At 36.7% G+C, this 20,889-nt stretch overlaps 1 protein-coding gene across 17 annotated transcripts in view; it reads right to left on the reverse strand.

Annotated features, from left to right (window-relative positions):
- Positions 1 to 20,889, reverse strand: part of CTNND2 (catenin delta 2) — a 492,160-nt gene that overhangs the window by 199,114 nt on the left and 272,157 nt on the right. For all 17 annotated transcript variants that reach the window (XR_015748772.1, XM_087961146.1, XM_087961145.1 and 14 more), the window contains one exon: positions 3,853 to 4,047. Coding sequence is in view for 16 of the 17 variants with exons in the window: in XM_087961146.1 (XP_087817272.1) it covers positions 3,853 to 4,047 (195 nt within the window). In the remaining variant the exon portion in view is untranslated. The remainder of the gene's footprint in view (positions 1 to 3,852; positions 4,048 to 20,889) is intronic.

A 20,889-nucleotide genomic window follows, 5' to 3' on the forward strand; every position in this document is an offset into this window, starting at 1 on the left:
GAGGGGCTTCAATCACCAAATGTTTGAGCCGAGAGCCATCTTCAAGGCTCTTTGAAAGTGTGGGGGTTTAGGGAAAAACCTGATTCCAGAGGGTAGAAGCTGCTACTTTATCTGTTTGCTTAGACTCTACAGATTATTGATTGCTGGCTCTGGTACATAGATGTCAGCCTAATGCAGGGGTGTCCAACCTTGGCAACTTTAAGACTTTAAGACTTGTGGACTTCAACTCCCAGAATTCCTCAGCCAGCAAAGCTTAAAGTCTTAAAGTTGCCAAGGTTGGACACCCCTGGCCTAATGTAACAAACACTTCTCACAAATCCTTACTTAATTACCTTAATCCTTTTTTTTTTCTTACTTCAATATGGGGTTCTGACCTTAGTAGCATACATTTAAATTACATCTGAAAAGGAGAAAACTGGAGAACAATTGATGACAAAATCATTACTTGCATTAGTATAACTCTTTCACCTGGGGATATAGCCATGGAGACAACCCAGGACTTAAGTCAGAGTGTGAGTGTCGAGGCCCAAGCAGTGGGGTGAGCATCAGTGAGACACATTTTTTTTTCTCCTGCCTGCTACAAGCCATGAAAACACAAATTTACAACATGTGTTTTTAATTTATGACTAAAAACTGTTGTAAAAACTTTCACTTTTATACTTAAGGGCTCTATTATCTTCCCTGCCATTAATCCCTTTCCAAATATACAGAAGAGGAGAAAGAGTCCAATAATAACCTTGCATTTAGGAACTGGAATAGGAATAGGGAAAGCTCAGCAAATTGAGTTTATCTTTCTGACTGAAAAGCCAACTCCAAATCACCAGTTCTCAAAAGTGACAACTCAGAGCATCAAATTAAGTTTAGCTCATTCACAATATAACATCATACTAGGTTACTTTAAAAGAGACAGTAAGAGTCTCCCAGCTTTATTTTATAAATGATAACATTTTATAATCAGCATACTGGAAAAGTTTTGCCTGCATTTATTTCTGAATACTTCGAGCAGTAATGAACCAAATTATTACTTAATTGAATACCACACTGGAATATAACAAGAAAAAAATCAGGATTTTTTACACATAACATAGGGGCAGTTTCAATCATTAATGAAACAGAGTTGCAGTTTATTAATCCTATAGAACAGAGCTCCCTAACCTTTCCGGCTTTGCTGACCAGCGGGGAGGAGAGGGGATGGTTCTGCATGAGCGGCTGGCAAGTATGTATGCAGCTCCATTTGACTGAATGTAGTGCACGCACGCATGCTACTTATGCAAATGAAATGCATGTGCATATCCTTGCCCACTGCTTGCGCAAGTGGGGATGTGCATGCACGCGCTCACCTGCCATTTCCACGGCTCAGTTGCAAATAGCTCACGAGTTACTAGCGGGCCATGGCTCAGAGGTTGGGGACCCCTGCTATAGAATATCTGTTATTTTCTGTAACCAATATATATAAATGGATAACAGAAAAATAGAAAAGTTTAGCTAATATAGTAGATTTCTTTTCCTTCATTATTATCACTGTCCACTTAAACTGAAAAGTCTGCTTGGATAATGTTTAATAGTCTTTTCATATAGCATATCATTAATTATATATTATATAGCAGTGCAAAAAACATCCCAGTTTGAAATTATGTATTACATATATCTTTCTCTCTTTTTCGCATCAAATGATTTGCTGAGGCAGAAATAAACTTTAGTAGATTCTAAATCATCATATTGGGTCCAAGTAAGTTTAATTTTGTTAAAAGATTAAAATCAGCTATTAATCTTTATTTACTGACACAAATCAGACATGTGAACTAAGCCATCAATTTCTCAATAGAAGAATCCATAATACTGAAGTTAAATAGATATTTCTGTTTGAACTGCTAAGTCATCAATATAGGACACTCATAATACATTCATTCTTTATTGTCAGCAATACCAAATTTGCAGAAAATTGAGGGGGATGCTATGAAAAGCAGTATCAGTTATCCCATCTCAAGTTATGTTTTTGGAATAATAAAGATTGTATTACATGATACATTTTTGCCTGAAACCAGACATTAAGTTATTTCAGGCATAACAAATAAATTGCTCCATAACAGTTTATCATTACTGAAGATAATTGCTGGTTTAAGTATAAAGACAACATTAATGAGATTAAGTTATTATTCTTTTAATTTCTCCCATAACAATCTCTATGCACATTAGGGAACAAAAGTATAATAAAATCCAAAAGAAACAGAGAAAGGAACATCCAGCATCAACTATAATATTCTCTTAGAAAAGTTGGATTTAAAATCCTTGGCTTTGCATTAGAAATATAACTGGAGGCCTTTATTTTAGCTCCACCCCTCTCCAACTTCATTAAGAATGGTTTAAGATTTTGACTTACAAATATGTATATTCAGAAGGAGAGATTTATTTAGATATCTGGCCTCTGGTCCCAAGCCATTCCTTCTTAAAAGGCTGTTCCAACTATCAGGAATAGTCCTGGATACGTACTGGGACCCAATGATATCCCTGACTGAAGAATGTCTTAATTGCTACATCTGCCTAAACTAAAAATAAAATAAAATGAAATGTTAGTTTAAAAAAATCCAAACTCATGAATTTCTTACTGCTCATAACAAGTTTATTGACTTTCCACAGGATATTGTAATTTGCTTCCCCTCTCCTAGTATTGTGCTTTTTACTTTTGGGATACATATTTAGGATATTAAGACTCTAATATCCTGGTTACTCTAACATTAGGAATCAAGAACAACAAAGATCCTATTTCACTGCATGCTGATAAGAAACTCTAAAAATATGGATGTCAAATATTGTACAATGGGGTAGTTGGAATATTAATTCTCAGTATGATACTGAGGGTACAATTCGGGGGACACGCCTAAAGTTTTTGTGAAAAAACATGAGATTGAAAAGCATGGAAGAACTATAAACTGTACTTAAACTATCAATCTTCAGGAACAAATTTCCAAGATATCCAAGCCTGCCTAAAATAGAAATGGCATTAATTGCATCCACCTTCTGAACTGCCATATGTAGGAACCATGAAGACCAACACTAGAAAAATTAAAGCATAGAGATATAATCCCACAGAGAAGACTGGAATTTAGTAGAATCAAATCAACCTTCTAGTTTTACAAAAGTTCTTCTTTGAACTGAGAGCAAATTTCAACGTGATAAAGAAAACAAAATAAAAATGAATAACAGGACAATAATGTTTAACTTTAATCCTCTTTATGTTAATATAAAAACAATTTTGGTTAGTGTCAGATTCTTTCACATATTAATTGCCATTACTGATTTGGTTACTGTTTTTTACATACAGAGGTGTAAAATTTTATGGGGTTTTTAGTGTTATTTTGCATGACTGAAGTGAACATTTCCCAATTAAGAAGAACTGTATATCAACATGTTTGATATATGATCATGCATTTCTACATTACAAATGAATCAATGGTTCTGTAAGTTTGACTGTAATACATTGCTACTTTACATGGAGTGAGAGAAAAAAATTAATATATGGATGCACATGCATATATGTATATATATATGAAGTGGGGAAAATTTATTGCTCAATGCCTCATTAATTTGGCCATTCTTCATTTATTAAACAATCTCATTGTAAATGATCTACTAATCACATGACAAAGTCACGTTCTATGCACCTTCAGCAAATTAACAATCAAGGAAAGAATGCTAGACAGCAAAGATAGAGATAAATAGACCACTTTGTTGGAATTATTGATGCAATTTCAAAAATTTCCACATGTGAATTGATTCACTTTATTTGTAACAGCTATTTAAAGCAACGTACCTACCCAGGCAAGAAGCAAAACAACCTGTATTTCCACCTACCTGTGCTAGTGCGATATGTGCCTGTATGTGCTGGTTGAAGAGGGTCTCCCTGACTCTGGCTGAGACTCCTCATAGGGGGCTTCTGATACACTCTGTCCTCATAAATAGGATCTATGTGATGCTCTGGAGATTGTAGTGCCCTGAGTTCTGAGCCCAGGTGGCTATGTTGACTTGTGTATGAAACCCGGGATCCAGCTGCAAAATAAAGTGATATCAGAAACTTTATGAGAAAAAAAAAACCAAGAGCATCTAGAAAGAGAGATTAATATTAATAATTCATTATTAAAAACTTTTGGTAAGTAAAAGCAAAGAATTTTTAAAAACCCAAACCAATTAAAATAATAAACAAATTGGTATTTTCCATATAAGAAAACATAACACAAAAGGGCAGTAATAGTTCAGGTTTATTAGCTTACAGTTACGCAGACCTAAACTTTCAAAGAAACAAAGCAGTTCAAGAGTGGCTTACACATCAGAGTTTTTCCTCTATTTTTCATCAACTGAATGTACGCTGAAGAACCTTTTTTTAAAAAGATACTTGGGAGAAAGGTTAACTTTTAGCATCATTCATGTGGTAGATTTAGGCCTTAATCAAGTCTAAGGATTTATCTTTTTGTTAAAAAAAGTGATCAAAAACTGGAAGTGCCACTCAATGTAAAAGAAAACTGGAAATTGATAAAATAGAGTTAATCGTGATCAGCAAGGACATAGCCCATTTCATTCTGTTTGGCTTTTTTACATTTGCAATTAGGTTTATTTTCCCCCCTCTCCAAAACAGAATAAATTTCTACCACTGAAACCTTCTAGAAGATGAAGGAATAAACAGGCAAATGAATATCAAAATTAATGCCTATACTTTAAGTTAAACTCTGAAATCAAGCTCCCTCCAATATGTTTTTCCTCTAAGACATCTCCAATTCTATTTGCATAAAGAATAAAAGAAAGGGACAAAGGCAATTCTCATTTATTCCTCTTTCATTACATACAATTCCATTTAACATGGTTCCCCAACCCTCTATAGAAGCTTCTCATTTAGCACAGATAGGTGCAAGAACCAGAACAAAAGCAAAACAAACATTACGTTCTTTATCCTCCAGGGAAAGTGCTTTGTGAATGAAATTCCACTTATAGAAAGTCTGGATCCAAGTCATTAAACAGTGATGAAATGAAGCTACTACAGGGACATGGGGCTAGCTAAACAAGTTTAAGAATATCTTCCACAGTAGATAAAGAATGGGGAAAAGAGATTTCTGCTGGGGAATGCTTTGGTATAAATGAAATCAGTGGACTTTGACTCAACTAATTATATGATCATCTGTTAGCATAATCTAGGAGAAGCAATCTTTCATTTATGGATTCTTCCATAAAAGAATCACTTTAGGGAAAGGAATTCCACTCCACTCATGATAGAGGGTTAAGGCTATCTTTCGATGTAAGGCTTAAGTCTTCTGCAGCAAACAGAACTCCTGGCTGTAATCTCTCATCAAGAAAGTTTTCTCAATTTGTTTTGAGTTGCATTTTTGGAGAGAGGATCTATATCCTATAGTTATAATAAACTTACACAAAGGATATAAATATATATCTTGATATACAATACAGGGGCAAAAGCCCTTCTTTAACAGCCTACAGATAAGAATAGGGCATACTGCAATTTCTTAAGGGAAAGAAAAATGCTGTGTTTATGCACTTTTGTTGGCTAATTGAAAGAAACAATACTTAGCCATTAAAGAGGAAATAGTCATTCTGGTCAATACCTCTATCAAGATCTCAAAGAGGGGGGCTGTGGTCTTACTGCTTCTAGTAGATCTTTCAGTAGCATTCAACCCCATTGTCTTCTGCATCACCTGCAGAGGTTCGGACTTGGGGATATTGTTTTAGGGTAGTTACACTCTTAACTTAATAACCTTGATGCTGAATTCCTTAGAAGACTTCCTCGGGATTCAGTGTTTTCCCTCAAATTATTTAACATTCAAATGAAAGTACTGGGGAAGATCATTTGCCACTTCAGGATGAGTTTTCATCAATATGTTCACAACATCCAGTCATTCATCGCAACCCTGAGCGGAACCAAAGATACCACTGAAGTTCTGAATAAAACAAGTACCTAAAACCTACTGGGATTTGAATGGTGGTAAAACAAGCTCAGATTAAATCATACAGAAACAGAGTCGTGGGTATCTTATCATATCTACTTTGAATGGAGTCACAATTGTCCTGAAAGAGTTGGTTTGTGACTTGTGAATTTTAAACAGCACATGGAAACCATATTCAGGGTAGTCTTTGCTCAGCTTGGCTAACACAGCAGTTACCACCCTATCCGGATCAAGATAGTAACTCATGTCCTGATCATTGCCCAACTGGACTACTACTACATTGTGTTTTATGTGAATCTGCCTTTGGAGATGACCTACTATTTGATCTAGAAATGGCAACTGATACAAAACTTTTGATTGGTCAACTGCATCAAGTGAGAAAATGCTTCCAAGTTTCAAGAGTGTCTGTTAGAAGAGTGTCTGTTCCCTTTTTACTGTTGCTCTTTTCTGTTTTCATTCTTACATTAACCAACAGGAACTGGTGATTCATATACGCAAAACAAAAAAGGCAACAGTCTTCTCTCTTTCTGCCTATACAGCTTTGCATGCTTCCAAAGCAGTCGCCAGCAAGCAAATGAAACTTCTGTAAATTTATTAAAATAAAAATTAAAGCCAGGTACCTCTCATTATTTTAATGCCCATGATTAGATACTTATTTAAGTTTATTTAACTTTGAATCAGAATCCAACAATGTAACCCATGTACCTCACTAGGTGCCACAGAACATGCTATGAGGCTCAGTAATGGATACAGTTGAAAGCAGCTGCCTGGCAGAAAGACACTTCAATAAGGTGATTTCAAATTGTATTCTGCAATTTTTATGCATAGGTTTTTAAGCATAAATTCATTGAAATTTATATTGGACTATCTCCTTAAATGTCATGGAGGGCAGTGGATTTATTTTTACAAATAGATTAACAGCTTAATTGTGCTGTCCAGCCAGTGTATGAGAATTGGATGGTTAGATAGCAATTGTGAGCTGTCCCCTTAAGGGAATGCATCATGGTAAATGTAGTCAAGGTATCCTGGGAAACGTAGTCCATATCACATGACCACATCTGTAATCCTGATTGGTCACTAAACTGACCCTCGAGGGGTTGGGGGAGTTTTCCTCACTATTGGCTGAACTACAGAAAGGGAATTTCAGCAGGACTCTGTAAGATTTTCTGAGTCTTAAAGCAGCCCATAGCAACTTCTGGTGCTCAAGGAGAAATTTCCCAGAGTTTCCAATACGTGTTTGCAAATTCTTATATGACCTTTTTTACACAGTTTCACAAAAATTATATAAAGTTTCTCAAATTTAATCTGAGTGTTTATCCAATGATAATCCCTTTTGCAACTATTGTGGACAATTTAATCAATTTAATTCAAGGTTCCAAGATTAACTGCAACCTAACGTGGGTGTAGCAACAGCGTCTTCCAGACCCTCTGCTGCCACCTTGTGGAGTAAGCTACACTAACAGGCATATTTCTGCATTTAACCTCCAAGTCTTCAGACTTCGCTACGCAACCTCTACTGCCACCTTGTGGAGCAAGCAACACTAACAGGCATATTTCTGCGTTTAGCCTCCAAGTCTCCAGACTTCGCTACGCAACATCTACTGCCACCTTGTGGAGCAAGCAACACTAACAGGCATATTTCTACATTTAGCCTCCAAGTCTTCAGACTTCACTACACAACCTCGACTCATGTGCGGAGCTTGAGAAGATCTGTGATGCCCCAAAACACAAACTGCCCCCCGAGAAACTCCACACTTTGCTAGTTGTTCTAGATGCCCTTCTTGCATGGTGGAGACACAGCAAAGACAACCTCAAGTCCATCCAGTCAAGACTAGGTGACCCCAAACTCCTAACACACGTCCAATGCTTTGAGGAGTTTCACAAGGAATGCGAAGACTGTGTCGAGGAAAGCAAGAGAGCCCTCCAGGCAGCGCTCCACAATGCACTTCGGCAGGAAGTAGCGTCAAGGGAACAGGCCACATGGCTCCTCGATCAAAGAACATTAATAGTGAGTTTCAACAGACTTAGAATCTTTTGTGAAATGAGTATCACATCCAGGAACACATCCAACAATCTACTGTGATGTACACTGCTCAAAAAAATAAGGGGAACACTTAAACAACATAATGTAACTAGAAGTCAATCACACTTCTGTGAAATCAAACTGTCCACTTAGGTAGCAACACTGATTGACAATCAATTTCACATGCTGTTGTGCAAATGGAATAGACAACAGGTGCAAAGCAGAGGCAGTTAGCAAGACATCCCCAATAAAGGAGTGGTTCTGCAGGTGGTGACCACAGACCACTTCTCAGTTCCTATGCTTTCTGGCTGATGGTTTGGTCACTTTTGAATGCTGGCGGTGCTTTCACTCTAGTGGTAGCATGAGACGGAGTCTACAACCCAGACAAGTGGCTCAGGTAGTGCAGCTCATCCAGGATGGCACATCAATGTGAGCTGTGGCAAGAAGGTTTGCTGTGCCTGTCAGCGTAGTGTCCAGAGCATAGAGGCACTACCAGGAGAAAGGCCAGTACATCAGGAGACGTGGAGGAGGGCGTAGGAGGGCAACAACCCAGCATCAGGACTGCTACCTCCGCCTTTGTGCAAGGAGGGACAGGAGGAGCACTGCCAGAGCCCTGCAAAATGACCTCCAGCGGGCCACAAATGTGCATGTGGCTGCTCAAACGGTCAGAAACAGACTCCATGAGGGTGGTATGAGGGCCTGACATCCACAGGTGGGGGTTGTGCTTAAAGCCCAACACCATGCAGGACGTTTGGCATTTGCCAGAGAACACCAAGATTGGCAAATTTGCCACTGGTGCCCTGTGCTCTTCACAGATGAAAACAGGTTCACACTGAGTACATGTGACAGATATGACAGGGTCTAGAGATGCTGTGGAGAACGTTCTGCTGCCTGAAACATCCTCCAGCATGACTGGTTTGGCAGTGGGTCGGTAATGGTGTGGGGTGGCATTTCTTTAGGGGGCTGCACAGCCCTCCATGTGCTCGCCAGAGCTAGCCTGACTGCCATTAGGTACCGAGATAAGATCCTCAGACCCCTTGTGAGACCATATGCTGGTGCGGTTTGTCCTGGGTTCCTCCTAATGCAAGACAATGCTAGACCTCATGTGGCTGGAGTGTGTCAGCAGTTCCTGCAAGACGAAGGCATTGATGCTATGGACTGGCCCACCTGTTCCCCAGACCTGAATCCAATTGAGCACATCTCATGTCTCGCTCCATCCACCAACACCACATTGTACCACAGACTGTCCAGGAGTTGGGGGATGCTTTAGTCCAGGTGTGGGAGGAGATCCCTCAGGAGACCATCCGCCACCTCATCAGGAGCATACCCAGGTATTGTAGGGAGGTCATACAGGCACGTGGAGGCCATACACACTATTGAGCCTCATTTTGATTTGTTTTAAGGACATTACATCAAAGTTGGATCAGCTTGTAGTGTTTTTTCCACTTTAATTTTGAGTGTAACTCCAAATCCAGACCTCCATGGATTGCTAAATTTGATTTCCATTGATCATTTTTGTGTGATTTTGTTGTCAGCACATTCAACTATGTAATGAACAAAATATTTAATAAGTATATTTCATTCATTCAGATCTAGGATGTCTTATTTTTGTGTTCCCTTTATTTTTTTGAGCAGTGTACTTGGGCTGGCCAGTGTGTTGACTGGGTAAGATTTTGTGAAGGAAAAAAGTTTAAGACTACACATGCAAGTGATTGTACTAGTATCTTAGATCAGAAAACTATTATTGAAATTAAGAGGCTAATATTTTTTTCTTCATGCACAAATAGTTTTGTTAAATGCCTCATTTTTCAATTGGTATGCACACAAACATGAACTTCTACATATGTAAACGTTTAAAAGATTTCTGCACATACACTATATGTGAAAGATTTATTTATTGTTTTTGTAACCCAGCTCAATCTGGAATTTCTGGGAACTATACAATAGAATAAACCCATAAAAACAGCATATAATAAAGTAATAATAATCAACCCACCATAAGATTGAAGTCATTAAGTAATTAAGCATATTATAAAGCATCAATAATGAAGGAGCTCTATGAATCTCCATGGCAGAGTTCAAAGGTTGGGAATCATGACAGAGAAAACTTTCCAAATAGTCTACATTAAAAAAAAAAAAAACTCTTTGTGTGTCCTCTCAAAATGTTAAACAACATAGCAAAGAACATCAAATCCTGTGGCATAAGACACTGGAGCGGCTATGGCTTCAAGTTCTATGGTCTTTCATGATTAAAGACTGAAGCCTTTAATTCCCCCTCTCCTCAGGTAGAAAGAGAATCATTGAAGCTACAGTGTCTCCAACTCCCAACTTTTTTAGATGAATTACCAGGATACCATGGCTGATTGTACTGAATGCTACCAAGACATTTTATTTATTTTATTTTTATTTATTTGATTTGTCAATTGCTTACAAGATAATAGGTATAAGTACATACATAGTTATGAATACATGAAATGGGTACATATAAGAAAAATAAAAGAAACAATAGGACAGGGACGGTAGGCACGTTAGTGTGCTTATGCACTCCCCCTACAGACCTCTTAGGAAAGGGGTGAGGTCAATAGTAGACAGTCTAAGGTTAAAGTTTTTGGGGTTTGGGGAAGAAACCACATAGTCAGGTAGAGTATTCCAGACATTGACTACTCTGTTGCTGAAGTCGTATTTCCTGCAATCAAGTTTGGTGCAGTTAACATTGAGTTTGTATCTATTGTGTGCTCTTGTGTTGTTATGGTTGAAGCTGAAGTATTCATTTGCAGGTAGGACATTGCAAAGTATGATTTTATATACCATACTTAGATCAGACCGAAGACAGCATAATTCAAGGTTTTCTAGGTCTAGAATTTCAAGTCTGGTGGCATAAGGTATTCTACAACGAGTAGAGGAGTGGAGAACTCTTCTTGTGAAATATTTCTGGACTTTCTCAACTGTGCTAATATCAGATACGTAATGTGGGTTCCAGACTGATGAGCTGTATTCGAGTATTGGTCTAGCAAATGTTTTGTATGCTCTAGTTAGTAGTGTGATATTACCAGAGAAAAAGCTACGTAGGATTAGGTTAACAACTCTTAATGCCTTTTTGGCTATGTAGTTACAGTGGGCTCTAGCACTTAGATCATTAGAGATGAGTATTTCAAGGTCCTTTACAGAGCTTGGATCATCAGCAAGATCTTGACTATTCAGCTTATATTTTATTTTCTGATTTTTTTTGCCAATATGTAAGACAGAGCATTTATTTGTTGAGATTTGAAGTTGCCATTTGTTTGACCATTCTGATACATAGTCAAGATCTTTTTGAAGGGTAGCAGTATTGTCTGTGGTATTGAACAGCTTTACATCATCAGCGAAGAGAACGCAGTTGCTCTTAATATGATCACAGAGGTCATTTATGTAGAGTATGTTGGTCCTAGAACACTGCCTTGGGGGACACCACTGTTGACAGGTACAGAATTTGATAGGACACTCCCAATTTTGACCATTTGTTGTCTGTTTGACAGGAATGCTTCTATCCAGTTATGCAGTTGTCCAGAGATACCATAAGATTTTAGTTTTAGGAGTAGTTTGTTGTGTACCACTGAATCAAAGGCTTTACAGAGGTCTATGTAGATTGCGTCTATTGCTTTGCCCTGATCGAGTTGTGTAGTCCATATGTTTTTGCAGTGTAAGAGTTGCAGATTACAGGATAGTTTTTTTCCTGAAACCAAATTGTTTATTGGAGAGTAGGTTGTTTGTCTCTAAGTGGAGGATAATGGATTGGTTAATAATTGATTCCATGACTTTACAGGTGACGCAGCATAAGGAGATTGGTCTGTAATTTTCAACTAGGCTGGGGTCTCCCTTTTTGAAGATGGGGATGACCGTGGCTTGTGACCGTAGGTTAGGCAAGGAGCTGGTCCTGAAAGATTTTTCAAAGATTATGCTTAGAGGTTCAGCTATGGCAGTGGATAGCTTTTTTAAGAAGTAGGCACATATTCCATCCGGTCCAATAGATAGAGATGGTTTTAGATTGCGTAGTGCTTTTTCAATATTGTCTTCTGTAAAATCAATATGTATTAGATCATTGTAGTTGTCTGTGGTTCGGCTAGGAAATACTGGGCATGATCCATTGCTGTTTACAAATACTGAGCCGAAGAATGTGTTAAAGATGTTGGCTTTAATGGTGTCATTGTTGCAGTCTTTACCATTAGGTCCTATCAGGGGTGGGATGGACCTATATTTTTTATATTTCATGGAACAAGACATATATTTCATGGAACAAGATATCATATATATTTCATGGAAGACATCATATATATTTCATGGAACAAGACATCAATAATAACCCAAAGGATACACTCCCTCTCTTAACCTCTGACAAAAGTAATCAGAGCAACCCATTTTTAATCCATGATTACCCTGAATCCTGACAGGAAAGGATCTGGACCATCCATTTCTATCAGATAACACGTCTTCTTTCTAGCCAAGTCACTTTGACATTCAGAATCGAAGAATATTTAGGATATATATTTCATGGAACAAGAGAAAAAGTGTATTTTTTTCACTTTATTGCTACACATTTTAATCACAGCAAGGCAAACAAAGATGTATATGTATGTTAAAAAAAATGACCTAAAATTATGTTGAAATAATTATATTTTCCCAGTTATAATGGAATCTTGTACTGAATCAGTTATTTTGTGCAAATAAACTTAACAAGAGTCTAAAGCTATGTACTGTAGTTATATTAACAGAGCCATTTCATTTTAAGATGAAGAATTAATCTCTAGTACACAGCTATATTTTCTTGATGTCATTATTTAAGTAGATGACAGAATAATGTCTGTAATATGTTAACACCCTAGGGTGCTAACATCTGAACACACACAGCACTAAACTCAAATACACAAAAATGTAGTTGCATTGTAAAAATGTTAATGTGGCAGATGGCTAACTGAAGCTCTAAAATGTGTCAAGCCATATGGTAAAAACTGATACACACCTTGAATATTATCACCTCTAGCCTCAATCCATCCCAAGCTTGTGGTAATAAAATATTAATCATATGTTGTATAATGCCTTGTTAAAAATACTGTATTACTAATGCCAAAAAGACAACAAAGAAGAACCTGTTCTGTACATATCACAAATGTTTTCCTACTGCTAAATTAAGGATATATTTTTTTTTGATTTTGGAAATAAATTACTGCTGTGAAACGGCTTGCAAATCAACCCCTCCATTGGCATTATAATTTCCCCAAAGTAGTTAAAGCTGGCACCTGCTGCAGAACAGTTTTGCTTGCTCTCTTTCTAGACTCCACAATATGCACACAGAGCTATAAAAGATTGAACAGTCCTGCCCTACTTGTCACGAAATAAAGGGAGCGCCTTCTGTTAAGCTTCTGGCGTGCTGAGTAAACACATCTAGGTGAAACTTGCTGACTTCCACAACTGTTACGTATATGTACACATATGTTGTGTGTGCATATATATATCTATATATCTACTCAGATAATAACATTTCACAATATTTTTGTTTTCAGCATTTTATTATGTTTTTGGTATCCAGAACATCACACAAAACCTTAGAATGTCATGGAGTTAATGTAACAATTGTCTATAATACTCCTTGCCGTCCCTTCCCCATGAGCATCTTTTATTTAAGCAAAATATAACTAAAAGTTGTAATAGGACTGCTAGTTCTTGGTTGCAAAAATATGGATGGTCATCACATCGCATCAAACAGTTTTCTGTTTGTCTTTCCTATTATATAATGCTCATCTGTTGTTTTTAGCCCCTTTTTTTTGGTAATACTAACTTTTAATATAAAAATGAGGCTTACAAGCCTATATCTCAAATATGTCATCTTTTGATGAAAAGAACAGAAGAGCAACCACTGTTGTAGCAAAATAAAAAAATTTAAAAATCCAAATTGCTATTTTAGATTATGCTCCATTGCCTGATTTGATTCAGATATACAAGCTGGGGCTAATGTATTTCACCTGCCATTGTACCCCATTTGCTAGCATTCTTTGAGATGCTATCCCCTCTTAATTCTGTTTTAAAGCCTTATAAAATTTACACATGAAACTTCCTTGATGAGCAGGATGGCTCCAAATAATCAAAGAATTATTCCAGCTTTTTTTTTTTTTTTTTACTGTTTCATCTCAGTGCCACAGCTGCAGCTATGAAAGGAGGAAGTGATCCCAACCAGGTGGCTATGTAATAATATCACCTTTATTTTGGTTGTCACTCTAAATTATCAACACTCTATGTGGTTCCAATTGCTACAGGATTCTTGATTTATTAATTATTCACCGTAACCAAAATGAATATGTTAGTAGTTAAGAAAACCTTCCCTATTACTGTTATTAATAAATAACAGTAGGGGTCCTGAAATTTTTCTGGGGCTTGAGGTTGTGCTTGAATTTGGAGTGCTTTGCTGATGTGAGAGACAAACAACATCTGGCGTTTATTTCCTCCTGGAAATGCTCTTCTTTTGGGATCCCAAAAGGAGCCCCAATAATTAGCAGTGGAAGGAAGGAACTGCTCAATTGTTTAACTCTCCATGCAGTGCTTAGAACAACCAGGTAAACAAGTCATCTTGAAAGACAACGGAAATGAGAGGAAGTGGTTAGCACCTCTATTAAAATAACTTCTAACAAGTTTTTACAATAGTCCTTAGAGATGTGTTTTCATAGCAGCAAAATGTGAACACTTTCACCTATTTATCTATAGGAAAGAGTAAAAACAAGGTTTGGATCCAAGAGAAGATAGATCCCAGCAATTTGAAAAAGACAGGAACAAAGATGTTATTGTGGAAATAAACCCCAAACAAAATGAATATTATCAATTTCCAAAATGTTGCAAAATGTTTTAAATTTTCAGTGATAATAAATCTTGCTATTTTTTCAAATCTGGTTTTTTCCACAAATGATAATTTTGTCACCTGATGCTTAAGCAACCAAAAACCCTTTAAAGAATAACTACAGTGTGCGCTGCTCCCAGCTTGAAAAGGTTTCTTCTGAACTTCAGAATTCACATAAGAAACACATAAGAATTCCAAACAAGTTTTAATGCTTTTATGTTTTACTATGGAACAAATCAAGGAAAACTACCACAAAACCAACAACACATTTTATGTGGTTCCCCCCCCCTTTTTTTTGGCCATTGCTTTCCTTAGTTTTGCAACTGTTATCATTATATTTAGAAGCATCTTTCTGAGACCTCATTACCAAAAAATAAATTAAGAAACAGGTGGTGTGTATGGTGGAACGTGAACGGATTAAAAATATTGATAACATTCAAAGATACCAATGTAAAATTTATTCCTCCATTTAAAAAAAAAATACAGAGCTATATTTAAGTGATAAAAAGAGTCAGCAATTTTCAGCCAGCAAGTAGATCAGTAATTGTTATAAAACAATAAAGATTAAATAAAAATGAGCTCTACATTGTCAAGAGGCAATTTAATGTTTTCATTAAGTTTTTGAAATTATTTTTAGAAAAAAAATATCAGGTTTTAAAAAGTAACTATAGGGGCCAATGGACACAGATAAGAGCCTGTACTACACTGTACATGTTAGATACTAATTTAAAGCTAAATCCAACAATGATGGCAAAAAGTTTCCAGGCAACAATGTCAGGTGACAGCAACACATAAAAAGTCTAGGTCACCATGACAATTTCCAACTTTTAAAAAATGGTTTGGAACAGAAGTATTTTTCAAAGTTTAGCGCACAATAATAATTGAAGCTTTGAATTCCCAGTATTTTTTTTCAAAAAATCAGAAACACAAGCAGAAAGAAAAGAATGTTCTCGATATCAGTAAAAAGAAAAGAAAAGCAGAAACAGAAACTAATGTGTTTTTGTAATATCTTTTGCATGTTTGCTTTGATTTGGAGCAGTGTCAAGAGCAAAAGAGTCCCAATATTTCTACAAGCACATACACAAACACCTTTGACACTCCAGCATCCAAAAGAAGTCATCTTCAAATGATCACAAAAGACATATGTTCTGAAAGCTGAATCATCTAAAAAGTCTGTAGTTCTCTTCACAGGTTATTTATATCTTATTTGAATTCAGTGAAATTAAAGCAGCTTGATTTCACAATTGCAGTTTTCTTCCTTATCAACTTTAGTGGCCTTTTCCCCCACAAACAGTGGACTATTATAAGACCAGTGATTGAGTCTATCCCCTAGTTACATTGGCAGTTGTTTTCCATCGTTGGCTGCTATGTGTTTGAATTTTTTGTTTTGTTTTGTATGCATTTCATCTATTTTTATTGGAAGCTACCTAAAGTCAAGTATGTAAGATGAACAGCTATATAAATATGCAAATAAATAAAATTATGTTGTATTCTGGTCTCTCTTTAATAAAGAATAAACATTTTTTTTATCTTAGTACAGTAAGATTTCTAAGAAAGGATGATTTTTTTAAAAAAAGCTTTAATGGGCCAAAAAGAATAGTAGAGTATACTATTAAATACAACAGAAGCCTGATGATGGCAGATGAGATTCTGCCGAAACGTTGCTGCAACTTTAAAAGCACAACTACAATGACGTGGGAAAATACCCGAGCAAAGCTGAATACTATTAAATAGTATATACCTGAATTGGAGGATACTGCTTTCTATTCTTATGTTATTGTACTACAACAGAGGTGTGAACCCCGATCGCATTGCAGGCCAGATTGTGATGTATCGGGATGATTTTTGCCTTTGCAGAGCTGGGGTGGGCGTGGCCTGTACAGGCTGTATCCAGCCCATGGGCCACCAGTTTGACAGGCCTGTACTATAACATCAACTTTTCTGACAGGAAAACCTCACAGATTTGTAAGGACAGACAGCTTAGAAGCTGACAAAGCTGCCTGCAATAATGCTAATGGAACTTGGTATTGATCATGTATGGACAAATAATCTTGCAGTTTGAAAATATTTTGGAAGCCAGGAAATTTAAATGAGCCTAGCAGAGAAAGAACGATTTGGAGAGAACCCAGAGCTACTATACCATTCTAATTGTCAAGAAATGTACCAGGACAGACAGAACAGTATTATACAAACTTACACAAACTTCAGACTTCTAAAATGAAGGACATCATGGTGCCCACCAAACCAAGTCCCAGTAGATGAAGAAAACAAAGATATTGAGGGAGAGAAGGAATAACTAGGGTGAAATGTGGGTCTGGATGCATTTCCAATTGATCTGAATCATGCACTTGTACATTCCTCCTACTAAGGTTCTGGAGTCCAGAAAAGGGCTTATAGAAGACCTAGCTGTTTGAAGGGTGTGAACTACAGATTACATCTCACGAATGAAAGTTTCTTTGTAAACAATTAAACAATGATCTAAAGCAGGACTGTCAAACTCCCGGCCCTTGGCCTGGATGCATCACGCATTGGCCACGCCCATGCCTGGTTTAATGAAGTGGGAAAAAGTCCCGATACATCATGTGATGCCGCTGTGACAATGTGAATTTGACACCGACCTAAAGCATCTGTAAACAATGCCATCCACCCATGCCTTGAAGACAGCAAAAATAGTTGTATTTTCTCTATCCAGATCTTAGTAAAAGTCATCTTTTAGAGCAGGCCTGCATAACTTATAGAAAGCGTCACACTGATAAATTATAAATAATTATAAATAATTGAAAGCCAATCAAATAATCAGCAGCTAGTGGAGCAGAGGCATCATTGGAGTTGATGGTGGCAGTGAGGTCCAGAGGCATTGAAAACTCTTGCCAGGGCATCTTTTGGGACAGCAGTACCAGCAAATTCTTCTTGGTGGCAGCAAGTACTTTTTTAAAAAATACTGGTGGGTTGCATGTTGTACAGATTTGTTCTAGACTGACCAGTGATTTTTATAAGCAAACCAAATTTAAAGAGGGCATTATTCATAAAAGATCAGAATATCTATAAGGTTATAAAAATTAGGAAAAGCTTACATTACACATTTTCTCAACATTACAGTTTTTTCTTCTAGAATATTGGTCTTCCCCCCACCTTGTTGGAAGGAACTTGGAAATGTTACATTTTCAGTAGAGATTCAACCGCAGTTACAAATAATTCATCAGTCAATTGGATTTCTCCAAATTTACATTATTTACATGATAAAAAGTGTTTATGATTTGAAACTGGTTATGAGCCAATTATCCTTGAATTAAAAAAAAGCAGTTTTATGACTATTAGAATCAGAAAACTCAATCAAGAACTACTCTTTGTATTTTTCTCAATATCTACATATTGACACTTAGAAACACTGCACATGAAAAGAACCAAATTTAGCTAAAGGATTAATATGAACAAGAGGAGATTAAAGTAGAAGATCTAATCCATTTGTGGCAGTTAATTAGATCTTTGTTCTCCCAAAAGTTACTTTTTCTGCCTGTAGCACCAACTAAACAATATCCAGTTCAAAATGATCACAGTATTACTTTATATCCCTAGTTTATAACTCAGAGAATGCTGCATTATTCTTGACAACAAGTCTTCCTGGATATGTACACAGAAAACTGTCATAATATTTTGTTATCACAAGAAAGGATTAAACACATCTTATTAGTAGATTGAATTAAAATTATAAATATTCTCTTGCAGCCTTGCTATGAATGGCTATCTATAAACAGGTAATACAATGTACGGTCAAAATGACTTATCTATTTATTTAGATACCATAATAAAGATAATTTGCTACATTTATTTATCTTTTAACCATGAGCTCAAGAACTTTTCTGTCTATGACCATATATTAGATCCCCATTTTAGATCTTTACTTCCCTATACAAATGGAAAAAAAAAAAACATATCCAGGATATGATCACTCTTTTTTTGTGAAAGAATTCCATGGAATCTGTGAAATTCTGAGCCACATTAGATTACATTACATGGCCTTGAGCTTGCACCAGGTCTTTATGAATACTAAGATCTTCTCTAGGAAAAGTTCAGCATCAAATCTGAAAGCACTCCAGTAAAAACACCACAGACAGAACAAGCTTTGACCTATCCCAAAGGTGATGCAAACATTCAAAACTTGACATTTTTGGTGGACAAGAAGTCTGGAAAAGGAGATGGATCACAATACTTACTGTTCTTCAAGCCAAGTCTGGGAACAAAATACCCTGGAGCATTAAATATCCAAGCAGACATTGCTCACTGAGATTTATTTCCCCCAAGACTTGTTCATTCTCTTAGGATTTTTTTTTTTTTGCTTACATTTGCCAAATGGCATCCTGTCCACAATTAGAATATGAATAAGACTTCCCAGAATGAACCCTGACTGAAAAGGGTTCAGTACTCTGTTTCATGCAGGGCCCTGTAACACTGATCACTTAGTAGCCCCTGAACAATCTTCCCTGGAAATAATAGGTTGGAAACGAAGTTAAAGGTTGTTCAAGACTTTGGGGTCTAATAATGGCCTCTTGGGAAGCAGGAACACTACTGCTTCCTTCGAGGCAGATGGAACTACCCCCCATCTGCCGGCATTAGCCGTTGTTTAAGCACAACTGCATGCAACCTTCTGGGAGGCCTTAATCAATCAGAAGACTCATGGATCTAGAACACAAGTGGCAGAACATACAGCAGCAAGGAATATACCCATTTCTTCAAAATGAGCTAGTTTAAACTCTTCCTATGTAACCAAACTAATATATTCCTCGCTCCAAAGTATAAGTGGGGTATATGAGGTTTGCAACTGCTCTTCCGTGTTGTACGTACAGGATGAAATCCCATGTTCTAAGAAAAATAAATTCAAACATATATGCTAATTCCGTCTAAATATTGACCTTACTCATATTTATAAAATATTTGACTATTTTCTTTCTTTTGAATCTGACAATTCTGTTTTTTGTCAGTTTCCTCAGATTAAAAGAATATCTGGCACAGCAGGATGCTGCTCAAATACCAGCAAATATTTAGTTGGGCATAAAGATTTAATTATGTTGACAACTATGGGTATAAATAATGCGTGCGCGCACGTACACACACAGTGTTTAAAAAAGATCAGTCTGATCTAAATCAGCGGTGTCAAACTGGCAGCACGCAGGCCAGATGCATCATGTGCTGGCCACGCCCACCCCAGTTCCGCGTATGGGAAAAATGTCACGAAATGTCATATGATGGCAATGTGGCATGGCGAGTTTGACACTGGTGATCTAAATGAAAAGGTAAAGGGCATTCACTATTAAATGGTTGTTTAACAATATCTCCCATTTTCTTACAATAAATGTAGTTTACCAAAATGCTATGTAATTTTGATAAAAATGTCCATTTATCTGCTTATTTATATACTAAATAAAAAAGAAGTCCATTAAGTTTCATGAAGCATAAATATGAGTACACCAAATCATATTACTGTAGAGGAAATCAACTGTATTCCATATGTTAAGTGGAATGCTTAGTTTTAAAAGGCATAGTAGAGATACAGGAAAACTGATAGAATGGAGAAGTAATGGAGGGTGAAGAAAAACCTTCATACAAAAGAAAAATAAACTAGGGGCAGATTCTACACTCCCCCCCAAAGCAAAACAAAAGAAAAAACCCATCAATTTCATATAAGCTACTATGCCCTGATAGGATAAGGAATGAAATCAGAAAGACATCTATCTAAGGGTAAAACTGTTGTAGTAAAGCCTGCCTTTAATTACTCTCACATTAATTGGAAAAATCATTGTCATAGCCTTAGCAAAATGTGAGGATTGTTAGTAACTGCAAACATGATTGTGCAAGGCATGCTCTAACAGTCCCTTTGAAAATGAAAATACTGTGAAAAATACACACTGTAACGCATATCAGTTTAACAATTTACTAAAGATCTGCTACTAAATTCTCAGCATTTAACAAAATCCCAAACTGGTTCCATGACATGTTATGAATCGTGTTATGAAACACTCAATCACAGATCTTTTTCTGGTTACATTTACTAATATTGTTTT

Source organism: Notechis scutatus, chromosome 3, assembly GCF_049901735.1.
Source record: "Notechis scutatus isolate UNSWTSFEM ecotype Mainland chromosome 3, rNotScu1.2, whole genome shotgun sequence".
In the NCBI taxonomy this organism is placed as follows: Eukaryota; Metazoa; Chordata; class Lepidosauria; order Squamata; family Elapidae; genus Notechis; species Notechis scutatus.